At 36.9% G+C, this 20,216-nt stretch overlaps 1 protein-coding gene across 1 annotated transcript in view; it reads right to left on the reverse strand.

The window, feature by feature from the left end:
• PHEX (phosphate regulating endopeptidase homolog X-linked) overlaps nt 1–20,216 on the reverse strand; it is a 105,862-nt gene that overhangs the window by 4,501 nt on the left and 81,145 nt on the right. Inside the window, exons 16-21 of the mRNA XM_035309829.1 lie at nt 11,953–12,007; nt 8,674–8,741; nt 7,811–7,941; nt 4,675–4,740; nt 4,442–4,546; nt 2,772–2,848 (exon numbers count right to left, since the gene is read on the reverse strand). Coding sequence (XP_035165720.1) covers nt 2,772–2,848; nt 4,442–4,546; nt 4,675–4,740; nt 7,811–7,941; nt 8,674–8,741; nt 11,953–12,007 — 502 coding nt within the window. The remainder of the gene's footprint in view (nt 1–2,771; nt 2,849–4,441; nt 4,547–4,674; nt 4,741–7,810; nt 7,942–8,673; nt 8,742–11,952; nt 12,008–20,216) is intronic.

Below are 20,216 nucleotides of genomic sequence, written 5' to 3' on the forward strand. Positions count from 1 at the left end.
ACTGTGTTGTCTGCAGATTTTTCCTATGCTTTTAAGCATCTTGGAGTTTACTAACCAGAAATTTGAAATGGTATTAAAGTTAACAGCAGCTTGAGCTAAAAGCAGAAAAGTATCTACTGAGATATTAATTGTGTGCCTTTCTGCCCTCCTTCTTATGCAGTGGGAAGACATTTTTCTCCATTGCAGGTAATCAGCTTCTCAGCATAGCTCAGCATGGTAGAAAACATTCTTATTACATTGATTAGACTTTCTGTGGTAAGAGAATTTGCAGTCAGCTGGCGCAAAAATATCTAAAGGTCAGTTTTGTAAGAAGAATTACAAAATGTTGCTGGGCTTCGAATAAGATATACAGCTTTACTGTAGAAATATCACAGATACCTACTCAGGTGCTGGAACAGAAAGAGCTGGTCATGCTGGATTGCTACTGATGTTGGCGGGAATTCCGCCTGCCACACTGGGGAGTTCACTTTGAATCCGGCATTCAAAATAAGTGAACTCCCATGCTAATATGGAAGATCTGCCACTTAAAAATAAATAAAACCAGAATCTAGTCAGCAAAATATCTTTATGTGTCCATTAATGTGACTTTTCTATGCACGGTTTGACATTGCCATGTTAACTGTGGAAAGAGAATGGGCTGTCTGGGTTTCAAACCACTGACCTACAGCAGAGAGACACCTGCCCCTGAATGGGCAGGGCTCATTCCCTCATACCCTGGGCTCTCTTCACTGTCAGTAGAAAGGCGTACTTGCAGAGTTGAAGTAATCCAGCTTATTTACTTTATTTACAGCTTATTTACTTTATTTACAGAATGATAAGATATGCATTCAAAATGCCTATTCTTTTTTGACTGAGAACTGGGGGTGACTAGCTCAGATGCACACACTTATGCTCAAGATGTGTGTTTTTCATTTTTATTATTTTATGATTACTTTTTATAATTACTTAGAAAAGGCTGTTTGGGATGTCTGGATAGCAAGTACTGTCATTTTGGAAAGTAGCTACATTGCTGCTATAATCATAATGGTCTTGGGACATAAATGAAGCAAAGATGGGGGAAACAGATAATATTATTCCAGTTAATATGACATGGAAGAAGAGAAAACACAAAATTTATCTTAAATTCTGAAACAGGAGATTATTCTGGCTATCTCACATAAAAACTAAGAGAAAGATTTGTCTATATTTTCTAGACTCAAAATTCATCTAATTTTCTCTGTAATTGTCTTCCATAACCTGACTCCTTCATCTAAATAAGAGTTTTTCCTCATGAATGCATTATCCTTAGGTTTCTCTGCATATTTAGTGTTTTGCACCATCTCATAGAAATGTAGCAATGTGATGTTTTTGTATATAGAGAAAGGTAAATAAATCTGAAGACTTTTAAAGCCAAGAAATGGCTGTTTTTATCAAAATCAGACATGTAGGAGTTATGAAAAATATCATTTTGTAGGCTGACGATCAGCTGGATGCTACAGTCTTCATTGTCATGAAGTATTTTTCAATTGTTAAAAGGCATGTAAATTTGTATATCATAGTTGTTTTACTCAAGCTGGTGTGGCAAGTATTGCTAAGGTATGCTACTGCAAGCTTAAGTGCAGAGTGCAGAAATCTACCAAGTCCAGGTATACTCATCTGCATTGTTAGCTTACATTAACTTTGTGCTATAATCTTTCCGGGTCCATTATTTCTTAACTCATTCTGGTTATAAGTACCCAAAGGTGTGCTATGTATACCATTTTTATATGTCCAGCTTTGGTATGGCTATGTCCAGGGAATATGTCAGCATACCTGTACCCTTTGGTCCATGAAGCAACCTCACAACTCCCCTGTGAAGGCAGTGTTGCTATTTTTCCTTTATCAAGAGAGATAGATATGATAGATATGAGGCAAAGGGAGCTCATAACACCTAAATTTAGCCAAGGAAAATCCCAGCTTCCTCTTTAGTCAATAGAAAGTGGTAGGAAACTCCATAAGATAACCGGACTGAAGGCAAATACACCATTCTTGGTGAAGTAAATGCAAATGACATGAATCCCAGAAGAAACACATTGCCCTTGGTTATGCAGACTCTGTGGAGATACAGAGAAATAAACACTAGCTTCTTAATTCTTACATGGTCTTTAAACCTTCCTCCTTTTCCAGTCTCTCCTTCTTGATGTTCAGTGGTTAACAGAGCCTGGCAGAGGCCTCTTGGGCAAAGAGGTGGACATGCTGTTATGGCTAGACTGCCACAGCTCCTTTAAGAATTGTGTCTTGAAGGTCAACTGAAGAGTTCAGTCTTGAACTGAACCTATGTGGCATGTTTTGCTTTGCTTTTCTACCTGTTCAATATTAGTATAATACAAGGCACTCTCCTTAAAGCTTTAATGAACTCAGGCAGTTTGAATCAAGGACCCTTCTAATATTCATTGTTTTCTAAACTAGATTTTCATAGGAAAAAGAAAAAAATAATAATAATAATAATAATAAAAAAAATAAAAGATGAGATATTTCATATAGTCAGGTCTTGATTACAGAACATCACAAGGATCACAGTATGTTCTGGTTCAACTTCTTTTGAGGGTAGATGCAAGTTCCTCATTTTTACAGAAGAGCATTTGTAACAGCAGAATATAGGCTAATAAAAACACTTGACTTTGAATCTCGGTCAAGACCACAGGCCAATTTTGTGGTTTTTCTTAACTTCTCTTAACATGTTAAATTCCTGTTCTTGTCTGCTGCAGTGATGATTCTTCATGTATACTAAGTAAATATATTATTTATACTACCTGAACATAGGAGGGCTGTGAGCTCCAGCATATACTTGTTCTCTTGCCGATTCTGATCTAAAGGAGTTGCATCTTACCTAATAAAAGATAGAAAGAAGAAATAGGCACATCATGAGGAATGACTTTGCAAGTAAAGCAGAATGTAACATCACAGTTCTTAAGATGCTTGTTACTTATAGAATGTACAAAATAGAAAGACACCACTAACTCCTATTTGGTTTCACCTTTGCTAACTTGCAGCATTCTCCTGATATATTCTCCTGTTTCTTGAAATCCCTTAATGGATCCAGTCCCCACCTGCTGTTTTTCTCCACCCACTCACTCCCTTCATCTAATCATAGCCACTTTACCAGTTCTTTTTTGATATTCTCTATAATTGTAATTTGCTTTTCAGCTTGTGCTGGAGCTTTCTCACACCTTAATAATTACCAAGCATATTTCTTCGTCTCAAAGCTATGTAATGTGTAAGGGGTACATATAATGATGTTTCCCGTCTCTAGAATTGCAGCTATGTTACCTTACATTTGTTCCACATTGGAAAGTCAGTCTCTTTTGAAATGAAACGTTTTTCAAGTTTCCATTAGTGTTCTCCAATTCGCTATTCCTAATACAATGCTTGGCCCAATTGTAACTGACCACAAAACAGAGTAGAGAGAATATCTGCACAATGAGTAATCCCTCTTATGCTGTATCCATTGCATGAAAAACCTCAGTCCATCAGTCCTTACCTTACCTAAGACCCTGTGTCAAATATTTTCTATCAAAATCCTTTAAGCCAGACCACATATAGGATATATGTGCTTCAGTATAAACTACCATAATGCAATCTTTTCATCAGTTAATATTGTCAAACTTAAGTGGTCATAGACCTGTACACTGCTACACTGCTACCTGTACCCTTGGCAGAAAAGTGCCGGGATAGGTTTAAAATCAACATTGGTTGCGTTGGGTCCTGTTTCTTCAATTTTCAATGATAAATTCTTTCAGGTGGCTGATGCAATTTTATAGCTCAACTTTTACCCCTCATATAGGGAGTTTGCCCAGTTCTTTTATATAAATAAATCATTTCTGATTCTCTCCCTTGTTTTTACAAAAACTCCCATCTTCTATCAAAGTTTTACTACAGTGTCTCCAATGTACAGCAAACAAATAATGTACAAGCAAAGAAAAAAAGAAGCAAAGATTTTCTTCACCAGTGCTTAGTTTCACTGAACAATGTGCTCAGTAACAAATGGTGGTGGTATATTTGCAACAGGAGTTCGTGGTGGATAAACTGCTGGTGGAAAACAGTCATAAAATTTTGCACACTTTAAGCACCAGAAAACTGGGATGCTAACATGGAAAGAGGTTATAGAATCAATATGTGCAAGACAAGTTTTGCAGTGGATGGAAGCAGCAAGAAGAAAGAAAGCTGCTGCGAGAGCACTGTGCAAAAAAAAATAAAAATAAAAATAAAGAATAACTTCAGCATTTCTGGTACCATGGATAGGTGAATGAGAATGAAGAGAGAAAGAGAAAAGAAATAAGTCTTGTGAAAGTAAGTCTCTGTTTATATCATTAAAAGTATGGATTTGGTTGCTATATATTTTTGAAACAAAGCAGCCTCATCTCTGCACTGTACTTTGTGCAGGTCAATAGATGGAGACTCAAAACACATTTGTATTACTCACATGGGCATAACTCAGAAAGAAAAGCTGGTTGTGTGTGAAGTCAAGGCCTGGCAGTAAAGGTTCTTCTTCTCCTCCTCTCTTTTCTCTAATCCATCTCCTGTATGCCTGATAAGAAAGAGATACAAAGTGTCTTTCAGTGACATGGAACCTAAACACAACTGTCTTTCTCTCTCTCACTCTTTTTTTTTTTTTTTTAAGAAATACCGTGTTCCAGACATTTTTCATATACTTACTCTGAAAGCCTCTCGCAAACCTCCATTATCTGCAATGTTTTCTGCCAAAGTCCTCTTGCCATTCACCTGGCAGAATGAAAGAACTTCAGTCATTTGACTTGTTTCTGAACTTCCTTCTTGATCATCTTCAAGGGACAGGGAAAAAAATAAAGGAAGGCAAGGACAACCTCATCCAATTTCAGCCATCATATCTCTGGTTAAAAAAACTGGTTTTCAATGTGAAAACTGTCAGTAAGCAATCCTCTGTTATGAGTTATCCTGGCTCTTTGCCTAGATCTCTGTAGCACAAAATGTAGTAGATAAAATGCACCCAAAAATCCTATCCCTAATCTTTCATCTGAGAATCAATAATTTGCCCCTGAAGACTGTTTTTCTCTGGTTACATGTGAGATCCAGTAGCCCCCTTTGTAAACTTTTATCCAAGAGGTTATCTTTGTTTCTCTACATAACTCTTTATATACTCCTGGAATGCTAAAATGACTTTTAAGTCAAAACATAAAAGAGCATAATTAAAAACAGCTGTCAGAAACAGAATTGAAATTGATAGTATATTCAATGCTCTAAAAATATCTGTGAAGGAGATTCATGTTGCTTTTCCCCAATATTGATTACAAGAGCAAGAGCAATGGAAACAAGAATACGTTGTGAAAAGCAGTGCTATCAGAACTTTCTGAAAAATCCAGTCTCCTGGTATTACAAAGTGCAACATCATCATGGAGAAATCTTCACTTCTGCAAGTGCAGCGTTATCTCCAATCACCCAGCTGATAGGGTCTTAGTGCTACCAGACAGTATTTGTAATTAAGCAGTTTTACTCTCCATTGTGCCTAAAATGAACAATGTAATGAGCACAGTTTTGAGCTGAGCTCTGAAGATCAGCGCTGATGGGCAAACCTTCCAATGCCATGCTACCCAATGTCATGGGGGATGAGTGTAGGAGGGGCTGGGTTCAGGACCCTCTTTATTTTCATGTTGATATAAAAGGAAAAAATGGGATAAAAAGTAAAAGCCTCAGGAGATACATAGGCACATGTACACAGTCCCACCATTCAGTGTAGATGAGCACCCAGATCAGACCCAAAGCATCTTGCTTGACACCTGGCAAGGGTGTAACAAGGAGAAATGGGAGCAGTAGAGGAAAGAGCTGACCCTTTCCTACCTGTCGTTCCTCCCCTCAGAAGGCCAGAGATGGAGATAGGAGAGAGGTTGTCAGGAGAAAAGTTGCTGGGACACCAGGGAACATCCATATTTATTGACTGGCTTTTTTTTCCGGCCTACATCCTCACGCACTTTACTTTACTTTACTTTAACATTCACAAGTTATCTTGTGAAATAGACTGATTTAGAGTATTTAGAGTATGAAATGAGAGTAAGCTTGCAGTGGCGTGTGAGCCACAGGTCATTTTAATAAGTGGAAGAAGTCCTTCCACTGATCTCAGGAAGCCCTGGGTCAGGTATCTGAGACTAGTGGGTACAGACAGGTCATGACAGGGCTCAGAAACCATGATAAGCCCTTTTTTTGATCAGTTGACTTTATATGATTACTGTACTCTGAAGCTATATCTATATCCACTTTTTCTTTCATTACCTTGCTTTTCTGGAGACATTTTTATTGTAAACTAAATGAGAAAGAGGAAGAGTAAATAGGTTTCTTGGTCCATCTAAAATATTCATACGAGAGTAGAAAAAAAAAAAAAAAAAAAAAAAAGAACCTGCAGAATGTATGAATATTGATGTAAATGACAGGGGAAGAAAAAGCTCTCTGCATGCATAGCTCTTCATACAGAAGCTATGAAATACATCAGAAAATACTAAGATTATAAAGCACCTCTAAATAGTGCTTTAGGTTATCCCACAGAAATAGAAGGAAAAAACCTCACATGACAAGGTTGTGGATCTCTTCATAAGCCCATCCACCAGCTTCAAAGGTGGTAACTACACTGGAGGGGATAACTCAGATCTACCTCATTTAGAGACATCATCTACCCCAAGAGACACCATAGAAAGTAAAGTGGATGGTGGAACCATTGGCGGGAACATTGAAATGACTCTGTTTGTTTCTTAGGGAAGGTTTTAATGATCTTCTGTAAGTGACATTTTTGTATTGATAGTTCTTGTCCTATAGACATTCAGGAACAAGCCTGAGAATTGGTATATGCAAATTAATTTGTATGAATTACTTTATATCTGAGTTGTTGAACTTTAGATTGGACTACAATATGGTCTTGTTATCTCTGAGACAAATATAAACAGCCTGAAGGAAGTATTACAATTATTGCTAAGCATTCAATGCAACTTGTCTGTTCTAGGAAAGCAAATAATTTATTTTAATTCTGCTTCTAAAAGGTAAGTAGAGGTGGTGAAATTGAATAGTGGGTTGGGTATGTGTTTTATCCTGAATTTTAAGATTAAAATCATGTCCTAGCCAACATTACTGGAATTTTAGCTATTGGCTTTTGAAGAAATGGGATTTATCCTATTTATTCTCTGGGACACTTACATAAAGTGCACATTTTCAGAGAAGCCTATAGCTGATAGACAATGAAACAGAAACAATTTCCTTGCACTTTTCTTTCTCAATTGTTTTCTGTGAGCTACTGCTATCATACTCCCTTCATTTGGGATACGAATTGGGTCTGTGTGCACATATGGAAAAAATAGCAAGAGTTGAACATGAAATAAAGTAGGGTTTATGCATCTGTTTTTATGGCTGTAATAAATTACAAGTATAATTGCTAAAGGAATGCATAAAAAATGCTATTACATTCTTCTTTTTAAAAACAGTGGCTGCTCAGATTTCATTACTGACCTCATCTTCAGAAGACATTTAACATGCTCACAGCAATTAGACCAGCCCTGCTGAGTGGCTTTATCTTCTTCCTCTGTTTCCAATATGATGTGATGGGGAGAAGCAGTTTAACCCTGTCACCAAGGTATGGGTACTGGTATTTGACTGGACTAATCAAATCTGACAGACAATTTTAATCACAATTATTCACTTCAGAAAATGATTTGTTGTGAGAAATGAAGGCGGTATCCTAATATCCCAATATATTGGGATTTATGAAAAGATAGATTTAAAAAAAAAAAAATACTCCTAATATACCAGTGCTTTCAATCACTTCTGTTTTACATACATGTAAGCCAGCTCTCTTCCAGTAGTAACTGCTGTATTGATTAATCATGCATTTTGTCTTCTCTTTAAATTTTTCTTCAGAGCCAGTTGTCCACCATGGGTCTAAATTTCCATTTTTATCATATTTCCGACCTTAAAAATAAAAAATAAAAATAAAACATTTCCAGAGGAAAAACAAAACAAAACAATCACAGAATGAAATGAACAAAACCCATAATTTTCCAGTCTGGGAATCTAGCGCTTCCATAGAAGTTAGAGGTAAATGTACTCTTGGAAGTGTGTGAAAAAAATGCTTAATATCAGCAGACAAAATCTTTACCTCAGTCAACTCAGTAATAAAAAACTCACATTCATTTTATAATTATGTAATGTAAGAGGGATACAAGCTTTCTTGTGAATATAATTGTATTTTTCATCCTCAGCCTATATGCCTTTGATTCTGCAAACCTGGTGATGAATAATTTATTACCTGACAAGAAAAATAATAATAATAAAAATAATAAAAAAAAATACATGCCATAGAAACTTCTGAAGTTTACAATTTTTTGTCTTGGAGCAAAACCAGAACATTAGAACTACATTCATATAAACATGGAAAATATATGTCCCATTTCCCAGGCTGGTGGTTTAAACAAAGGAGACCAGACCACAACTCCTTGGCCAGGTTCTTACCTTCCCATTATAGAACTGAATACAACTTTAGGGAATTTGACACCTTGAACAACACTTCAATTTTCTTCACACAATTCAGAATTGTTAAGAAAAAAAAAAAAAAAAAAAAGAGCTAAAGTACACCCACATCATCTTTCTAATCTGTCATCTGTAAGGAAAATAAAAGTTATCAACATACAGAAAAACACTTACCATTATTATCAAATCCATGAGTAAACTCGTGGCCAACAATTACTCCTATAGCACCATAGCTTAGTGACCTGTAACACAAAGAAGCAGTTTTCTCAGAAAGCATCTACACACAAAAATCGAAGAACAGAAGACAGAAGATCAAACAGACTTATACCTCAAGAAATATTGTTATTAAAATTGGGAGGGGATGGGGGGATGGGACAAAAAATTGTAAGGTACAATTTTGACTTAAGGTTGTTAAAAGTCTGAAGGTTAAATCCTTACTTGTTTAAAAACAATCTTCAATATAACATTTCCAAAAGCATTGTTGTGGCTCACTCTTTTAACCAAATCATTTATTAACATCATCTGAACTCCAGAATGTCTCCTGCAGCTGATAGTATTATGTATATTTTAACCAAGAACAGGAAAAAGTTATAGATGGCATTATTCTCTTATAGTCGTGAAAAAAAGCACTGTAGCAAAGGCTACAGTGGGCTTCTGTAATGCCAGGTCCAATCATTCTTCACTGGCATGCAACAAACAGACTTGCAAATGACTCTATAATGCAAAGCATTTAACAGATCCCCTTTCAGTTTTCAAAATAAAGGTCAGACAATTTCCTTGCACCTGCACAGGGATAGGGCATGATCTGCAGTCACATAAATGCTCTGGAGAACCAGAATAGACAGAAATATTTTGTATTCTTGATTAACAATAAATGATATTTTCCTTGTTATACCCAAATAAATATGCATCTGGGAGAAATAGAGATGAAAGTTTCAGTATGAAATGCAATGGATATGGGGGGCAGGGGTGGGTGTTATCTGCTAAATGCATCTTTCATTTAAGTTGTTCCTTGCGATTTTAATTATTTCAGTTTTTGAGATGCCATATTTCAAAGTAGCTTAGAGTATTTCCAACAGATTGTATTGAAACAGGAGAAAGGCTGAGGGTTTTGAAGTAACATGTTATTACTGGACCTAATGATCCATAGCACACTAATTGCTCATCTCAGTCATGCCCAAAAAGTATGATATGATTTAATTCCCCCTTCTCCCATGGCAATTCTTCACTTTGGATTTCTTTTTTTTCTTTTCTTTTCTTTTTCTTTTTTTTTTTTTTTTTCCTGAAAGGTAATTAAGGTAATTTACATGTGATAAAATCTTCCCTATTGCTTTTTTCTTTCTACTATTGCAAGCCTTCATTAAAAGATGTTGGTTGAAATCATATATTTCTGCAATGAAAATATCACCCTTTTTTGTGACAAATTTCTAATCTTGTGTAACACATATTGATAAGTATCCATACTTAATGTACTATATTAGACTTGCTTTCCACATCTGAAGTAAAGTGGTTACACAGGATCTTTTAAAGAATAGCATACAACTTAAAAAGAGTTCAAGAAGAACCAATGAGACCTATTACTAAATGCATCTTATTAATGATAGGTAGCAGAGAAAGCAGGCTGGTTCCCAGGCATACCCAGGTCTTTCCCCAGCTCCGAAAGATGGGGGGAAGTTTGGGATTCATTTTGTCCTTTCCTTCTATGAACCCCCTTCAGCATTTTTTCCTGCTCAACAGCTTTGCCAGAAATGCTCCCAGGTCTGCTCATGCTCTTCACTTTTGGGACACAGCTAGACACAGATGGAGAGGATTAGATCAAGTCCAACAGGTACCATATTGGAGAGGAATATTCTGGGACTGGGAAGGCTCTGAGGACAGCAAAGAAGCTACTGACTCAGCCTGATGTCTCTATTTCAATAAATCTGGCATTGAAGACTCATAACTATGAATAATGGCATTTGGATGGTATTTTATTTCACTTACTGAGATGTAAAGTGACAACTTAACTTCCCTTTATGCAAATAGATGCAGCTGTTTTATAGTGGTTATGCTGGAACTGGACACTAGAACTGCACTAAATGTTAAATATTTGCTAAATCAGTTTTCCAGCAAGTGCTGATGATTTTTTGATGATTTTTCTGTTCCAGTGCCATGTACTGTTTCTTTTAAGAAGACAGAAAACAGATCCAGAATATTTCAAGGACAAATGCAATCTGTTGTCTGATATAAAACAGCTACATTTGTTTACTAAATTTCATTTTTATACGTACTCAAGCAAAACCAATTTAAGCTAAGGTAACCTTTAAAGAAGAGAAATGAGCAAAGTACAAATCTTTGAAAGAACCATAATTGTATCACTATGGCAGAAGGTCAGGGCACAGAGAAACCTCTTCAGCAAGTAAAGCTGGAAAATGATCTACAATAACCACAGCAGAAAGTAAGTTCTCCTTAACCAAAAAGGACTTTTCTGTATCCCCAATTACCACTTAGAAAGTCACGTGACTCAGGAGAATTCTCTTTGAATGCAAATTCATTCATTCTTAAATTGAATGCATCTCTCTACGCATAGTGCCAAATTTCTTGTTTACAGGGACACATCCAGACTGGAAGATGGCAAACCAAAAATATTTTAAAAGTTTGATTCTATTTTTTCACAAATATTTATTAAGGACATGTTTCACTTGTAATTGACTTTCTATAACTACAAAATAACTTTCAGAAAGTGGTGTCAGAGACTTTTCCTGGTCTGAACCTGTCCTAAAATAGAAATATATTGGACTGCATAGAAGCAGTCATCTTTCAAAATCAAATATATGTGACTCGTAATTACTCTTCCTTGTCTATAGTAACACATAAGCCTGCTCAGACAATCACTCTTGCACACAGAGGTATTTTCATGCACTTCAACAAGCAGACCCACTGTTAATCTTAGATTTTAGCAGAAAATGAGAAAAAAAAAAAAAAAAAAAAAAGATAATGGATTCTCAGTATATTCAGTTCTGTTCAAGGTGTGTTGGTCAGCTGATTTACAATTACTTTTAACACCTGCCATATGCACACTGCTGCATCTGCATACTATAGCATTGAGCCACTTCCACTAAGGTGCACCAAATTAGCAATTCCTGTGAAAAATCAGTCATCACTTTAAGAGAACAGCAACACATATACTGATCCCCAGGGTAAGAAAAGTTATCACACAAAGCAGTGGTTTTCAGAACCTTTTTTTTTTTTTTTTTTTTTTTTTAGTTTGGAAAATCAGGACACAGCAGGGAAAAACAAGGCAAACCAAAGGCTGAGCTTTCCCTATACAGTGACAAGACAGTATAATAGTATATATAAGGCAGTATAGCCTTTTTTCTCTATGCCCTCTCCTTTATCTGTATGTATTTCTAACACCTTTACTTTCTATTCCTTGCTTTCACGTGTAAGAGGTTCCCCAGATGCAGAACCTACCTAGGATACTCTGTTCCCCAAAAGAAAGGCTTTTGAAGTTCTCCTGCTGGGAATCCTGTAATAGCAAAAAATGACAATTGTGAGATCAATATAGCTGAATTGCAAAGTAAGTCACAAGGCCCAACAGTCACCTTTTTTGTTTAGTTTCAGAAGATTTTGCTAGGCAAGCTTTCCCTCAGGTGGTACTTTCAGAATATGATAGAGAGGATCTTTGAGAAGAAGTGGAGATCTCTCTCTTTCAGGACCCCTATGAAAACAAGATGCTGCATTGCAAGAACTTGATTTTCTTCCATGGCTATATGTGCATATATGTATGTTTGTGCTTTTGTTCCCATGAATAAACAGCTAGCATTTCTCATGATAAAGAAGAAAACTACTTGATTGCTCTCAGATGCATTGACAGATGCATTGACAGATCAAGAGAGAACATACAGGCAATTATGAAATTGTTGGTTTAGTGAAGCTTCAGTACAACAAGAGACATATGAAAGTGATATTACAAAAACCTAATTATAGTCTGTGAAATCAAAGGTAAAGGAACATACTTAGGCACTTCAATAAAGGAGAGTTGTAGACAGTCAAGGCTGTAGAGACAGTCTAGCTACAGGAATCACTTGGTTGCTTCTGGTAAACTAACAAGTAGCTAAAACACACTATCAGTGTAGACACTCCAGTGAGTGGTGATCTACTGATGTTACACAAAGGAGTCAAAATAGTTCCTTCATCAAAGACACAGGTCTATTTCTAATTCCTGGATGACATTTCACTGCCGTGATTCTGAAGACAATGGAGCAAGCCACATTAACAGTTTAACAACCCAAATAGCTGCCAAATAAAACAAACACCCCAAGTTTTCAAATGCTGGTGAAAACTGTATTTTGTCTGGGTCCGAATGCAGAATTTGATGCCTCACATGAAGAATTCCTATTTACAAAGCATGGACTCACATCCACATTGAATGTAACCCCACATGGACTTCTCCTTGTCAGTGAGGAAATGGTTTCCTCTGATTGTTCATTTGCTTTCCCAGGAATCTCTGCTTCACCTTACAAGGCTCTATGCAAGAAATCACCTGGCCACTCAGATCAAAACAAACAAAAAATGTATTCACTCGATTTTGACCATATTCAGTTTTTCACTGATAAATAGGACATAGATTTTCCAATAGATTTTCAGGCAAAATTTTTCCTTTCCTTCCAAAGTCACTAAATACAATATCCTGAGGGTAATTCACATCAAATGATGTAGCAAGTGTTATGTCCTCTTGACAGCTTTTTTCACTGTTCTACTCCGGCTGCCTTGACTATCTATTTGCAATTAGCTTAACAAAAAAGTATGGTTTTCAAACTTATTTTCTTTTTTCTCTTACTTGTGCAGATGCTGTTTTGTCCTTTCAAGCATGTTATCAACTGCTTTCCTGGTGCTACAAAACACAATTTTACCAATGTCAAGGACAAAGTTTTCCTGATCTAATTCTCTTTGCCTCCCAGCACACAGAAAAGTATTGTGTTTATGGTGTGTGTTTTTAAACATCTCACAGTAATGGTACAAATGGTACACTGGCACCTACTGTTGAAAATTGTTTGCTAAGACACTAAGTTATTCCTAAAAAAAGTCTGATAAATTAAGAGAGGAACATTAGTGCCTGGTCGAAAATATACAGAGGCCAACAGAATTATCTGTGGGCTGGGCTGTGGCATACTGATGTAAGTAAATGGCACTCCCTCATTCCACATTAGAGCATGCAATGTTCCAGCAGGTTGGTTCATGTGACACCTGAACCTTCAGTGTCCTGCTTACATGCATTGTGTGACTGCTATATGTTGTCATCAATTTTGTGTGCTAAGCACCATAAGATACTAAGAGTTAGAAATCTACCCTGAACTACATTGCATGCTTCCTTCCAAGTTCAAAACTTCAGAAAAGACTTTTGGACATACCAAAGATATCATTTAATAAAATAAATGTTAGGGTTGACTAACCCTGAATGATCCTTTCCCCCAGCAGCAGATGAGAGGAACTGTGGACAAAATGAAGAAATCATGTCTAGTGGTCACACAACCCTGGCACATAGCCACGTACCTGCTAGCACACCGAGAGGCTATCAAGATCTTGTAAAGAGCAGAAATTACTTTGCTTATGTGTACGCTTCTATAGAGAATTTGCACTTGTCTGTGCTCCAGTAGAGGTATACATGCATTTTTTTCTGTAAACTAGATGCAAAGCTTCAGTCAGGTTCACCCATCTAAGTAATATAATTTAAGGTGCCTTCATGTGACAGTGCTGAAACAGTCAGATGTAAGTTAAGCTGAGATAAAGTTACCACTCATGTTATGTGAAAGAATGGGAAGAAGCTCCAACCATGAGTCCATTCAACAGGTTGAAAATTATTTTACTCTAAGTCAGGATCCATTTTAGATAAGACATGCCGAATAGTGGAGCTTGTTTAAGGAGTGGTTTCTGCTTGTGCTGTGTGAAACACCTTTGTAGTTCAAATGCACCAAAGCAGCCTAGGAAGTATTTTCAGGCCAAAGTGAGTCACTGATGTAATACCCATTTAAGGAAAAGTCAGGGAACTCAATAGGGTGTTTTTGTTCAATAAAATTATTGTCTAGTTTTAAAAGTGATTCCTGAGCAGTTAATAAAGTTAATAAAGTCCTATCCTTCAGAGATTAGTGGTACTAAATGATGGAGGGTGCTTGCCCAGTATTGCAACAGTACTAGGATAGAAGGAACAGCTTTGGAGCGGGCAACACAGGGCATCCCTACAGAAACAATGTCTCCCTAAGGCAAGTGTCAAAAAGATTGTCCTTGGAGGAAACAAGGAAAACAATGTCCTAGACCTAGAGTCTTGAAATTATGAGATAGATCACCTGACAGTTTCTTATTCTGTGCTGTTTTGAATCCCCTGAGTTAGGCAATTCCCTTCTGAAGCCTGTTTCTTGCTTGTTGCTGGGCATATTGCACCTAAAAGAATTAATGACAAAACTCAGTGAGCTCAGTAGGCTGCAGAAGCAATAAATACTAATAAGATTATTTATATGCCACTGGAGTTCAAGTGAGAAAAGCACTGATCTGGAGAAGTAAGTCAGGCAGACTTCAGCTTCACATCTTAAAGAATGGATACAGGCAATTAGTAGGTACTTACAGCTAGCACTTCACCACAAATTTAGCCTTTAGTGCATCTTTACATGCTTCCTCCCTCTACATGGTCCAAGAAGAGGGATATAGGCTAAAAACCTCTGTGTCAGTTATGTGTCAGTCAGTTTACTGCTAGCGCTGGCTTGGAACCATACTCATCAACAGCACACAGAAAGAAAACTGTGCTCCCTTGTTAAGGACACTTAGACAAATCCCTTTGCCATAGGTATGACCTGGACTTGCTGAATCTGCCTTGACTACTTTCTTACATCCTACTTACTTTTGTAGCAACATTGCAAGACTGCAACATCATTCTGCGATGGGCACTGGTGTAACATGCCATGAGAGCACTGGAGATTTGTGGACATCTGAGTTCAACCTATCAGAGAATGACACTAATACTGTACATCCAAGCATTTTAGATAAGGCAAGATGGATGAGCTGGGTTGTCCTCCAGATGGACTTCGTGCCACTGATCACAACCCTTTAAAGCCCAGTAGCTATGATCACAGCCTTCTGAGTCCAGCAGTTCCACCAGTTTTCAGTACATGTGAATGTCTGCTTATATAGTCTTTAATTCATCGATTTGTCTTTGAGAATATCATAGGAGACAGTGTGGAAAGTCTTGCTCAAGTCAAGATAAGTCACATGCACAGCTCTCACCTCATCCCCAAGATGATGATAGAAGGTTACTGGGTTGGTGAAGGAAATGGTTTCCTGGATATCTACTTTAAAGCCCATCACATACACAGGGAGTGAGGTGAGGCTAACCAGACTGTAGCTCCCTGATTCTTGTCCTTCTTGAAGACAGGAGTGACATTTGCTTTCTTCCAATCCTCAGCAACCTCTCCACAACCTTTCAAAAATAAATAGGAGTGGCCTCGAAATGGCATCAGCCATCTCCTTCAGCTAACAAGTCTGCCTTATCAGATCATGGACTTGTGTCTGTCCAGTTCTGTTTATATATTACCCAATCTGCTCATCCTCCAGTGAGGATAAGACTTTTTGCTCCAGACTTTCCCTCTGATCTCAAGGGCCTGGGATTTCTGAAAGTCTGTTTTACCGGTAAAGACTAAGGCAAGGAAGGCATTGAGTACCTCAGTCTTTACGGTGTCGTTTGACACTAGGTCCCCTGAGCCATTCAGCAGTGTGTCCACATTTTCCCTAGACTTTCTGTTGATGCTAATACAATTGCAGAAATCCTTTTGACATCCCTTCACATCCTGCACCAGATTCATCTCCAGGTAGTCTTTTACTTTCCTAACCCCTGTGTTCACACCATTGGACGGTGACTTTTTGCTGAACTTTCCTCTTGTTTATCTTACTGCTCTGCAACACAGAAGCATTTCAAACAGTGAAGCACACCTGGCTTACTTTAAATATTTAACTCTGAATTTATGCTGATCTTGAAGCTCTGACAGCACTCTTCACCGGCACAGAACTACTTTTAACTTAATTGAAGGCATCTAGCTTCACTTTATCCATTGTATCAATTTTTAGCCTTTCTCCCCAGCAAGATGCTATGAAGTTTGTTCGAGTATATTTCAAGTTTGAAACTTTTTTTTATTATTATTATTTTTCTTTTTTTCCCCCTCTTTCTCTTTTTACTTTTTTTTTTTTTTTTCTTTTCTCTTTTTAGTTTTACAGTGGCTTTACTGCAATTAAGGAATCAATTTACCAGCTGATACCATATGTTATTATACACATTTTGCAGATGAACACCCTGAAACTCAGGGGAATAATGCTACTTCTCCACAGAGACACAAACAATGACATTTCATCTAATAGTTCACTGTAACTATGCAAACTAATAATGGACGAAGTAAACCAAAAACAGGTGAGATGCCTCAATATGTCATAAGGAAACTTGGAGTTCAAATCTCAATATGAATTCCAATTCTATAGGTCATTTACATTGCATGATATTTTTAACTAAGACAAGATCTAGTAAAGCCTCATTCAAAGTCAGTGCATTTACAATTTCCAATAATTAGCTGGTTTGTTTAAAGCAACTTCTGACAGGCTAGTGAATCCAGCACATAAATAGCAGATGTGGGAGACATCTGTGCTAAGCTGTGTGATTTTCAAGGTACTCTGCTGATTGTCGTACTGGCTGTTCTCAGATGTCTTTAAAAACTGCAACCTATTTTCAAGTGTCATTGAAGCAATTCGTATTTAGAATTTTAAATGGATAAGATATAAGCAGAAGACTAATTTCTGGTCAGTAAGCAAAGGATTTTGAATTCATGTAAGGAATTAAACGTGAAAACTACAAGGATGCTGTTTAGTTATATAAAAACAGCATGAAGGTCAGGATACATTTCTTTAAAATGGCTCTATAGACTTCAAATTGTTTGGGTAACTGAATCTCTTCCCAGTGCCATTTGAGATGCTTTGCATATCCTGCCTGGGACAAACTGTGCTGTTTGCCAGTACTTGCCTGGCTCTTGGTGAGATAAGAGTTTTTAAGTGCCAGTCTCAATTGAACAAAGTCTCCTGTCTCCAGGGTCTCAGATCTGCAAGATATGTCGATGTACTGGATGCTGCAAAGCATCCCAGATAGCTTTGATCTACCTATATGAAGGCAATTAGGATCACTCTGTCATAATATTGACCTGAATCCTACATCTTATTTCAAATTCTATCCTGCAGAAAATAAGGATGGAAAACATAAATTGCATGAGGCACGGTAACTGTTTCAGACTGCATGAGTACAAAGCTTAACTTTCTGAGTCGTAGTGCATACATTCATTAAGAGATAAAGAGAAATTATGGTCTTAAAGCAGAGGCCTTAGCAACTTCTGGTTCAATTCTTGGCTCAGTTTCCTTTTCACCTTACAAAAGAGGATCTTTCCTGCTTACGAAACAGAGAGAACCTCAGTGGGTCACTGTGAGGAGAAATGCATGATGTTTGTGACAAGCCGACAAATAAGTGTGCTGAGGGACTAAGAAACATGTTTTTACAATAAATTTTAATCTTTATATTCTCGAGGCAACATCTCTCTAGATTCCCCAGATAAATAGAAAAACACAGGGAAAAAAAAATCCTCCTATTCTAAACATAATACATAAGAATTTTAGGAAGAAGAAATAGAAAAATGTGTGAAAGGATCATGTATCATCTCACCTATAACTGTAAGTAAATAAATGAGAATACTGGCCATTAGTACACAAGAAAATAATGAAAACGAGTGCTCATTTAAGAACACTTAAAGCTTACTTAATAACAGAGCTCAGAAAGTATTCAGTCCAAATCTGTTATGTTCATTAACCTCCTGGAAACTAATGGTGCACTTGAAACTACTTCATCAATAACCTTCCAATTAGTCCAGTTCTTAAAGGAAGAGAAAGTGCCACTACGTGGAGTCCCCTGGTCCTTCCCCGGCCACGGCACTGTGTGCTGTTTGCCAGTGCTTGCCTGGCTCCTGGCGAGATAAGAGTTCTGCTTTGCAACTCACAGCATCAGCCAGCTGCCAGCATCAATATCTGTATGCCACTTTCTATAAAGATGATACTTACTGCCTAATATGAGCTCTCTTCTGTAGTTTTCTCTATGGATGCTAATTCAAACATAATTTTAAAATTCTATTTTAGATTATGTCTTCTTCCTGTAGCATGTAATGAAGTCGCTCTCTAAAGAGGCCTCTTGACTTTCTAGAGAACTGCAGTACAAGCAAAAATGACTTAGAAGAGGTATAGGTATAAACCTACAGAGATAACATCAACGGTAGTTAATTATCCAATATATCTATTCAAGCTCATACCTCACTGAGTGTATTGCTTTTATTTGCCTCAGTTCACTGTAAATCCACTTTTCATTACTGTTCACAACCCACAGATGTTACTTTTTTGACATATTTTAGAGGCAAATATATTGACACTTGGAAAGAAAATTAAACACACCAAATGTCTAATGAGCAGTTCCCTTCTACCCTTCACACATTCAAGGGCCAATATTTTAGTGTTGTAATGAAATAAAACCTTTTCTTGAACAGAATTATGTTAGCATACTTTGTTCATCACTTGTATCTCTTTTCATCACGTACTAGTTGGCTGCCATAGAGCTCATTAAAATAAAGTCTCTTTTGGAAACTGTTTTTGTATTCCAGTGCTAATAATATAAAAATGTGGTATTCATGATGCTTAGGTTATATGAAGTGTGCTTAGATATATCTGTAGCATCAGATGTGTCTGTTGTCCTTGTTAAGTACCTATAATTGAACAGAAATTGACTAGATTATAGAGATCATCAGAATCAAACTTTAATCAGAATATAAATTTTATATACCATAATTAATACATTTGCTTTTTGCAGCACATCTTACCTTGATACTTACTTCTCTTTTGGAAAAATTAACAGAATTTTTGTCCATTTGAGCTATTGATAATTTACTAATGAAAATTAAATGAAGTAATAGAAGCCATGAAGGATGTTTGCACTGAAGCAGAGCAGAATTTATTACAATATCTGCACATTGAAGTTTTGCTTTATTCTCCCAAATCCAGCCTTTTTTTTTTTTTTTTTTTTAATTGTCTAGTTTCTACTGTCTATTAATTTTCACTTTTAGTGAAGAAAGGTCTTTTCTGGCAAGCAATTCAGTAGTCAAGAACCCACTAAAAACACTAACAAATTTCCCATTTCCCTTGTATGAAGATTGCATGGACTTGCATGGAGATTGCAGCAATTTCTTGTTTAATACTTAAGTGAGCAATACAGACTACAGTGACAGGAGAATTTATACACCTTTCACAGGGAGCATGCCAGATACTTCCCTGTGCTATGGGTGAGAAAGAAAAGGCATCTTCCTAAAATTAAGTGATCAAGGACCCCCACGTTCCCCTCCACTTCTGCAGGTACCTGATGACAACTCCTTTTCAGAGTCCATGGATCAAGGCACAGATGATGCCTTTTCTCTAAATTGTTTCATGAAACCTTCAGTGACTAATCGAGTTTGCAGTTGCTGTGGTTAAGTTGAAAATATCACACAGTACATTTCTGTTTCTAAATTGAGTGCTCTCAATTTTTAGAATCAACTTTAGAACCAAGTCTTTTCCCGTTAATGTAGCAGCTGCTTTCTAGAAAGAATTTGCATTATGAATTTTAGAATTCAGTTTTCTCAAAT

This window comes from Oxyura jamaicensis, chromosome 1 (assembly GCF_011077185.1).
Source record: "Oxyura jamaicensis isolate SHBP4307 breed ruddy duck chromosome 1, BPBGC_Ojam_1.0, whole genome shotgun sequence".
Lineage (NCBI taxonomy): Eukaryota > Metazoa > Chordata > Aves > Anseriformes > Anatidae > Oxyura > Oxyura jamaicensis.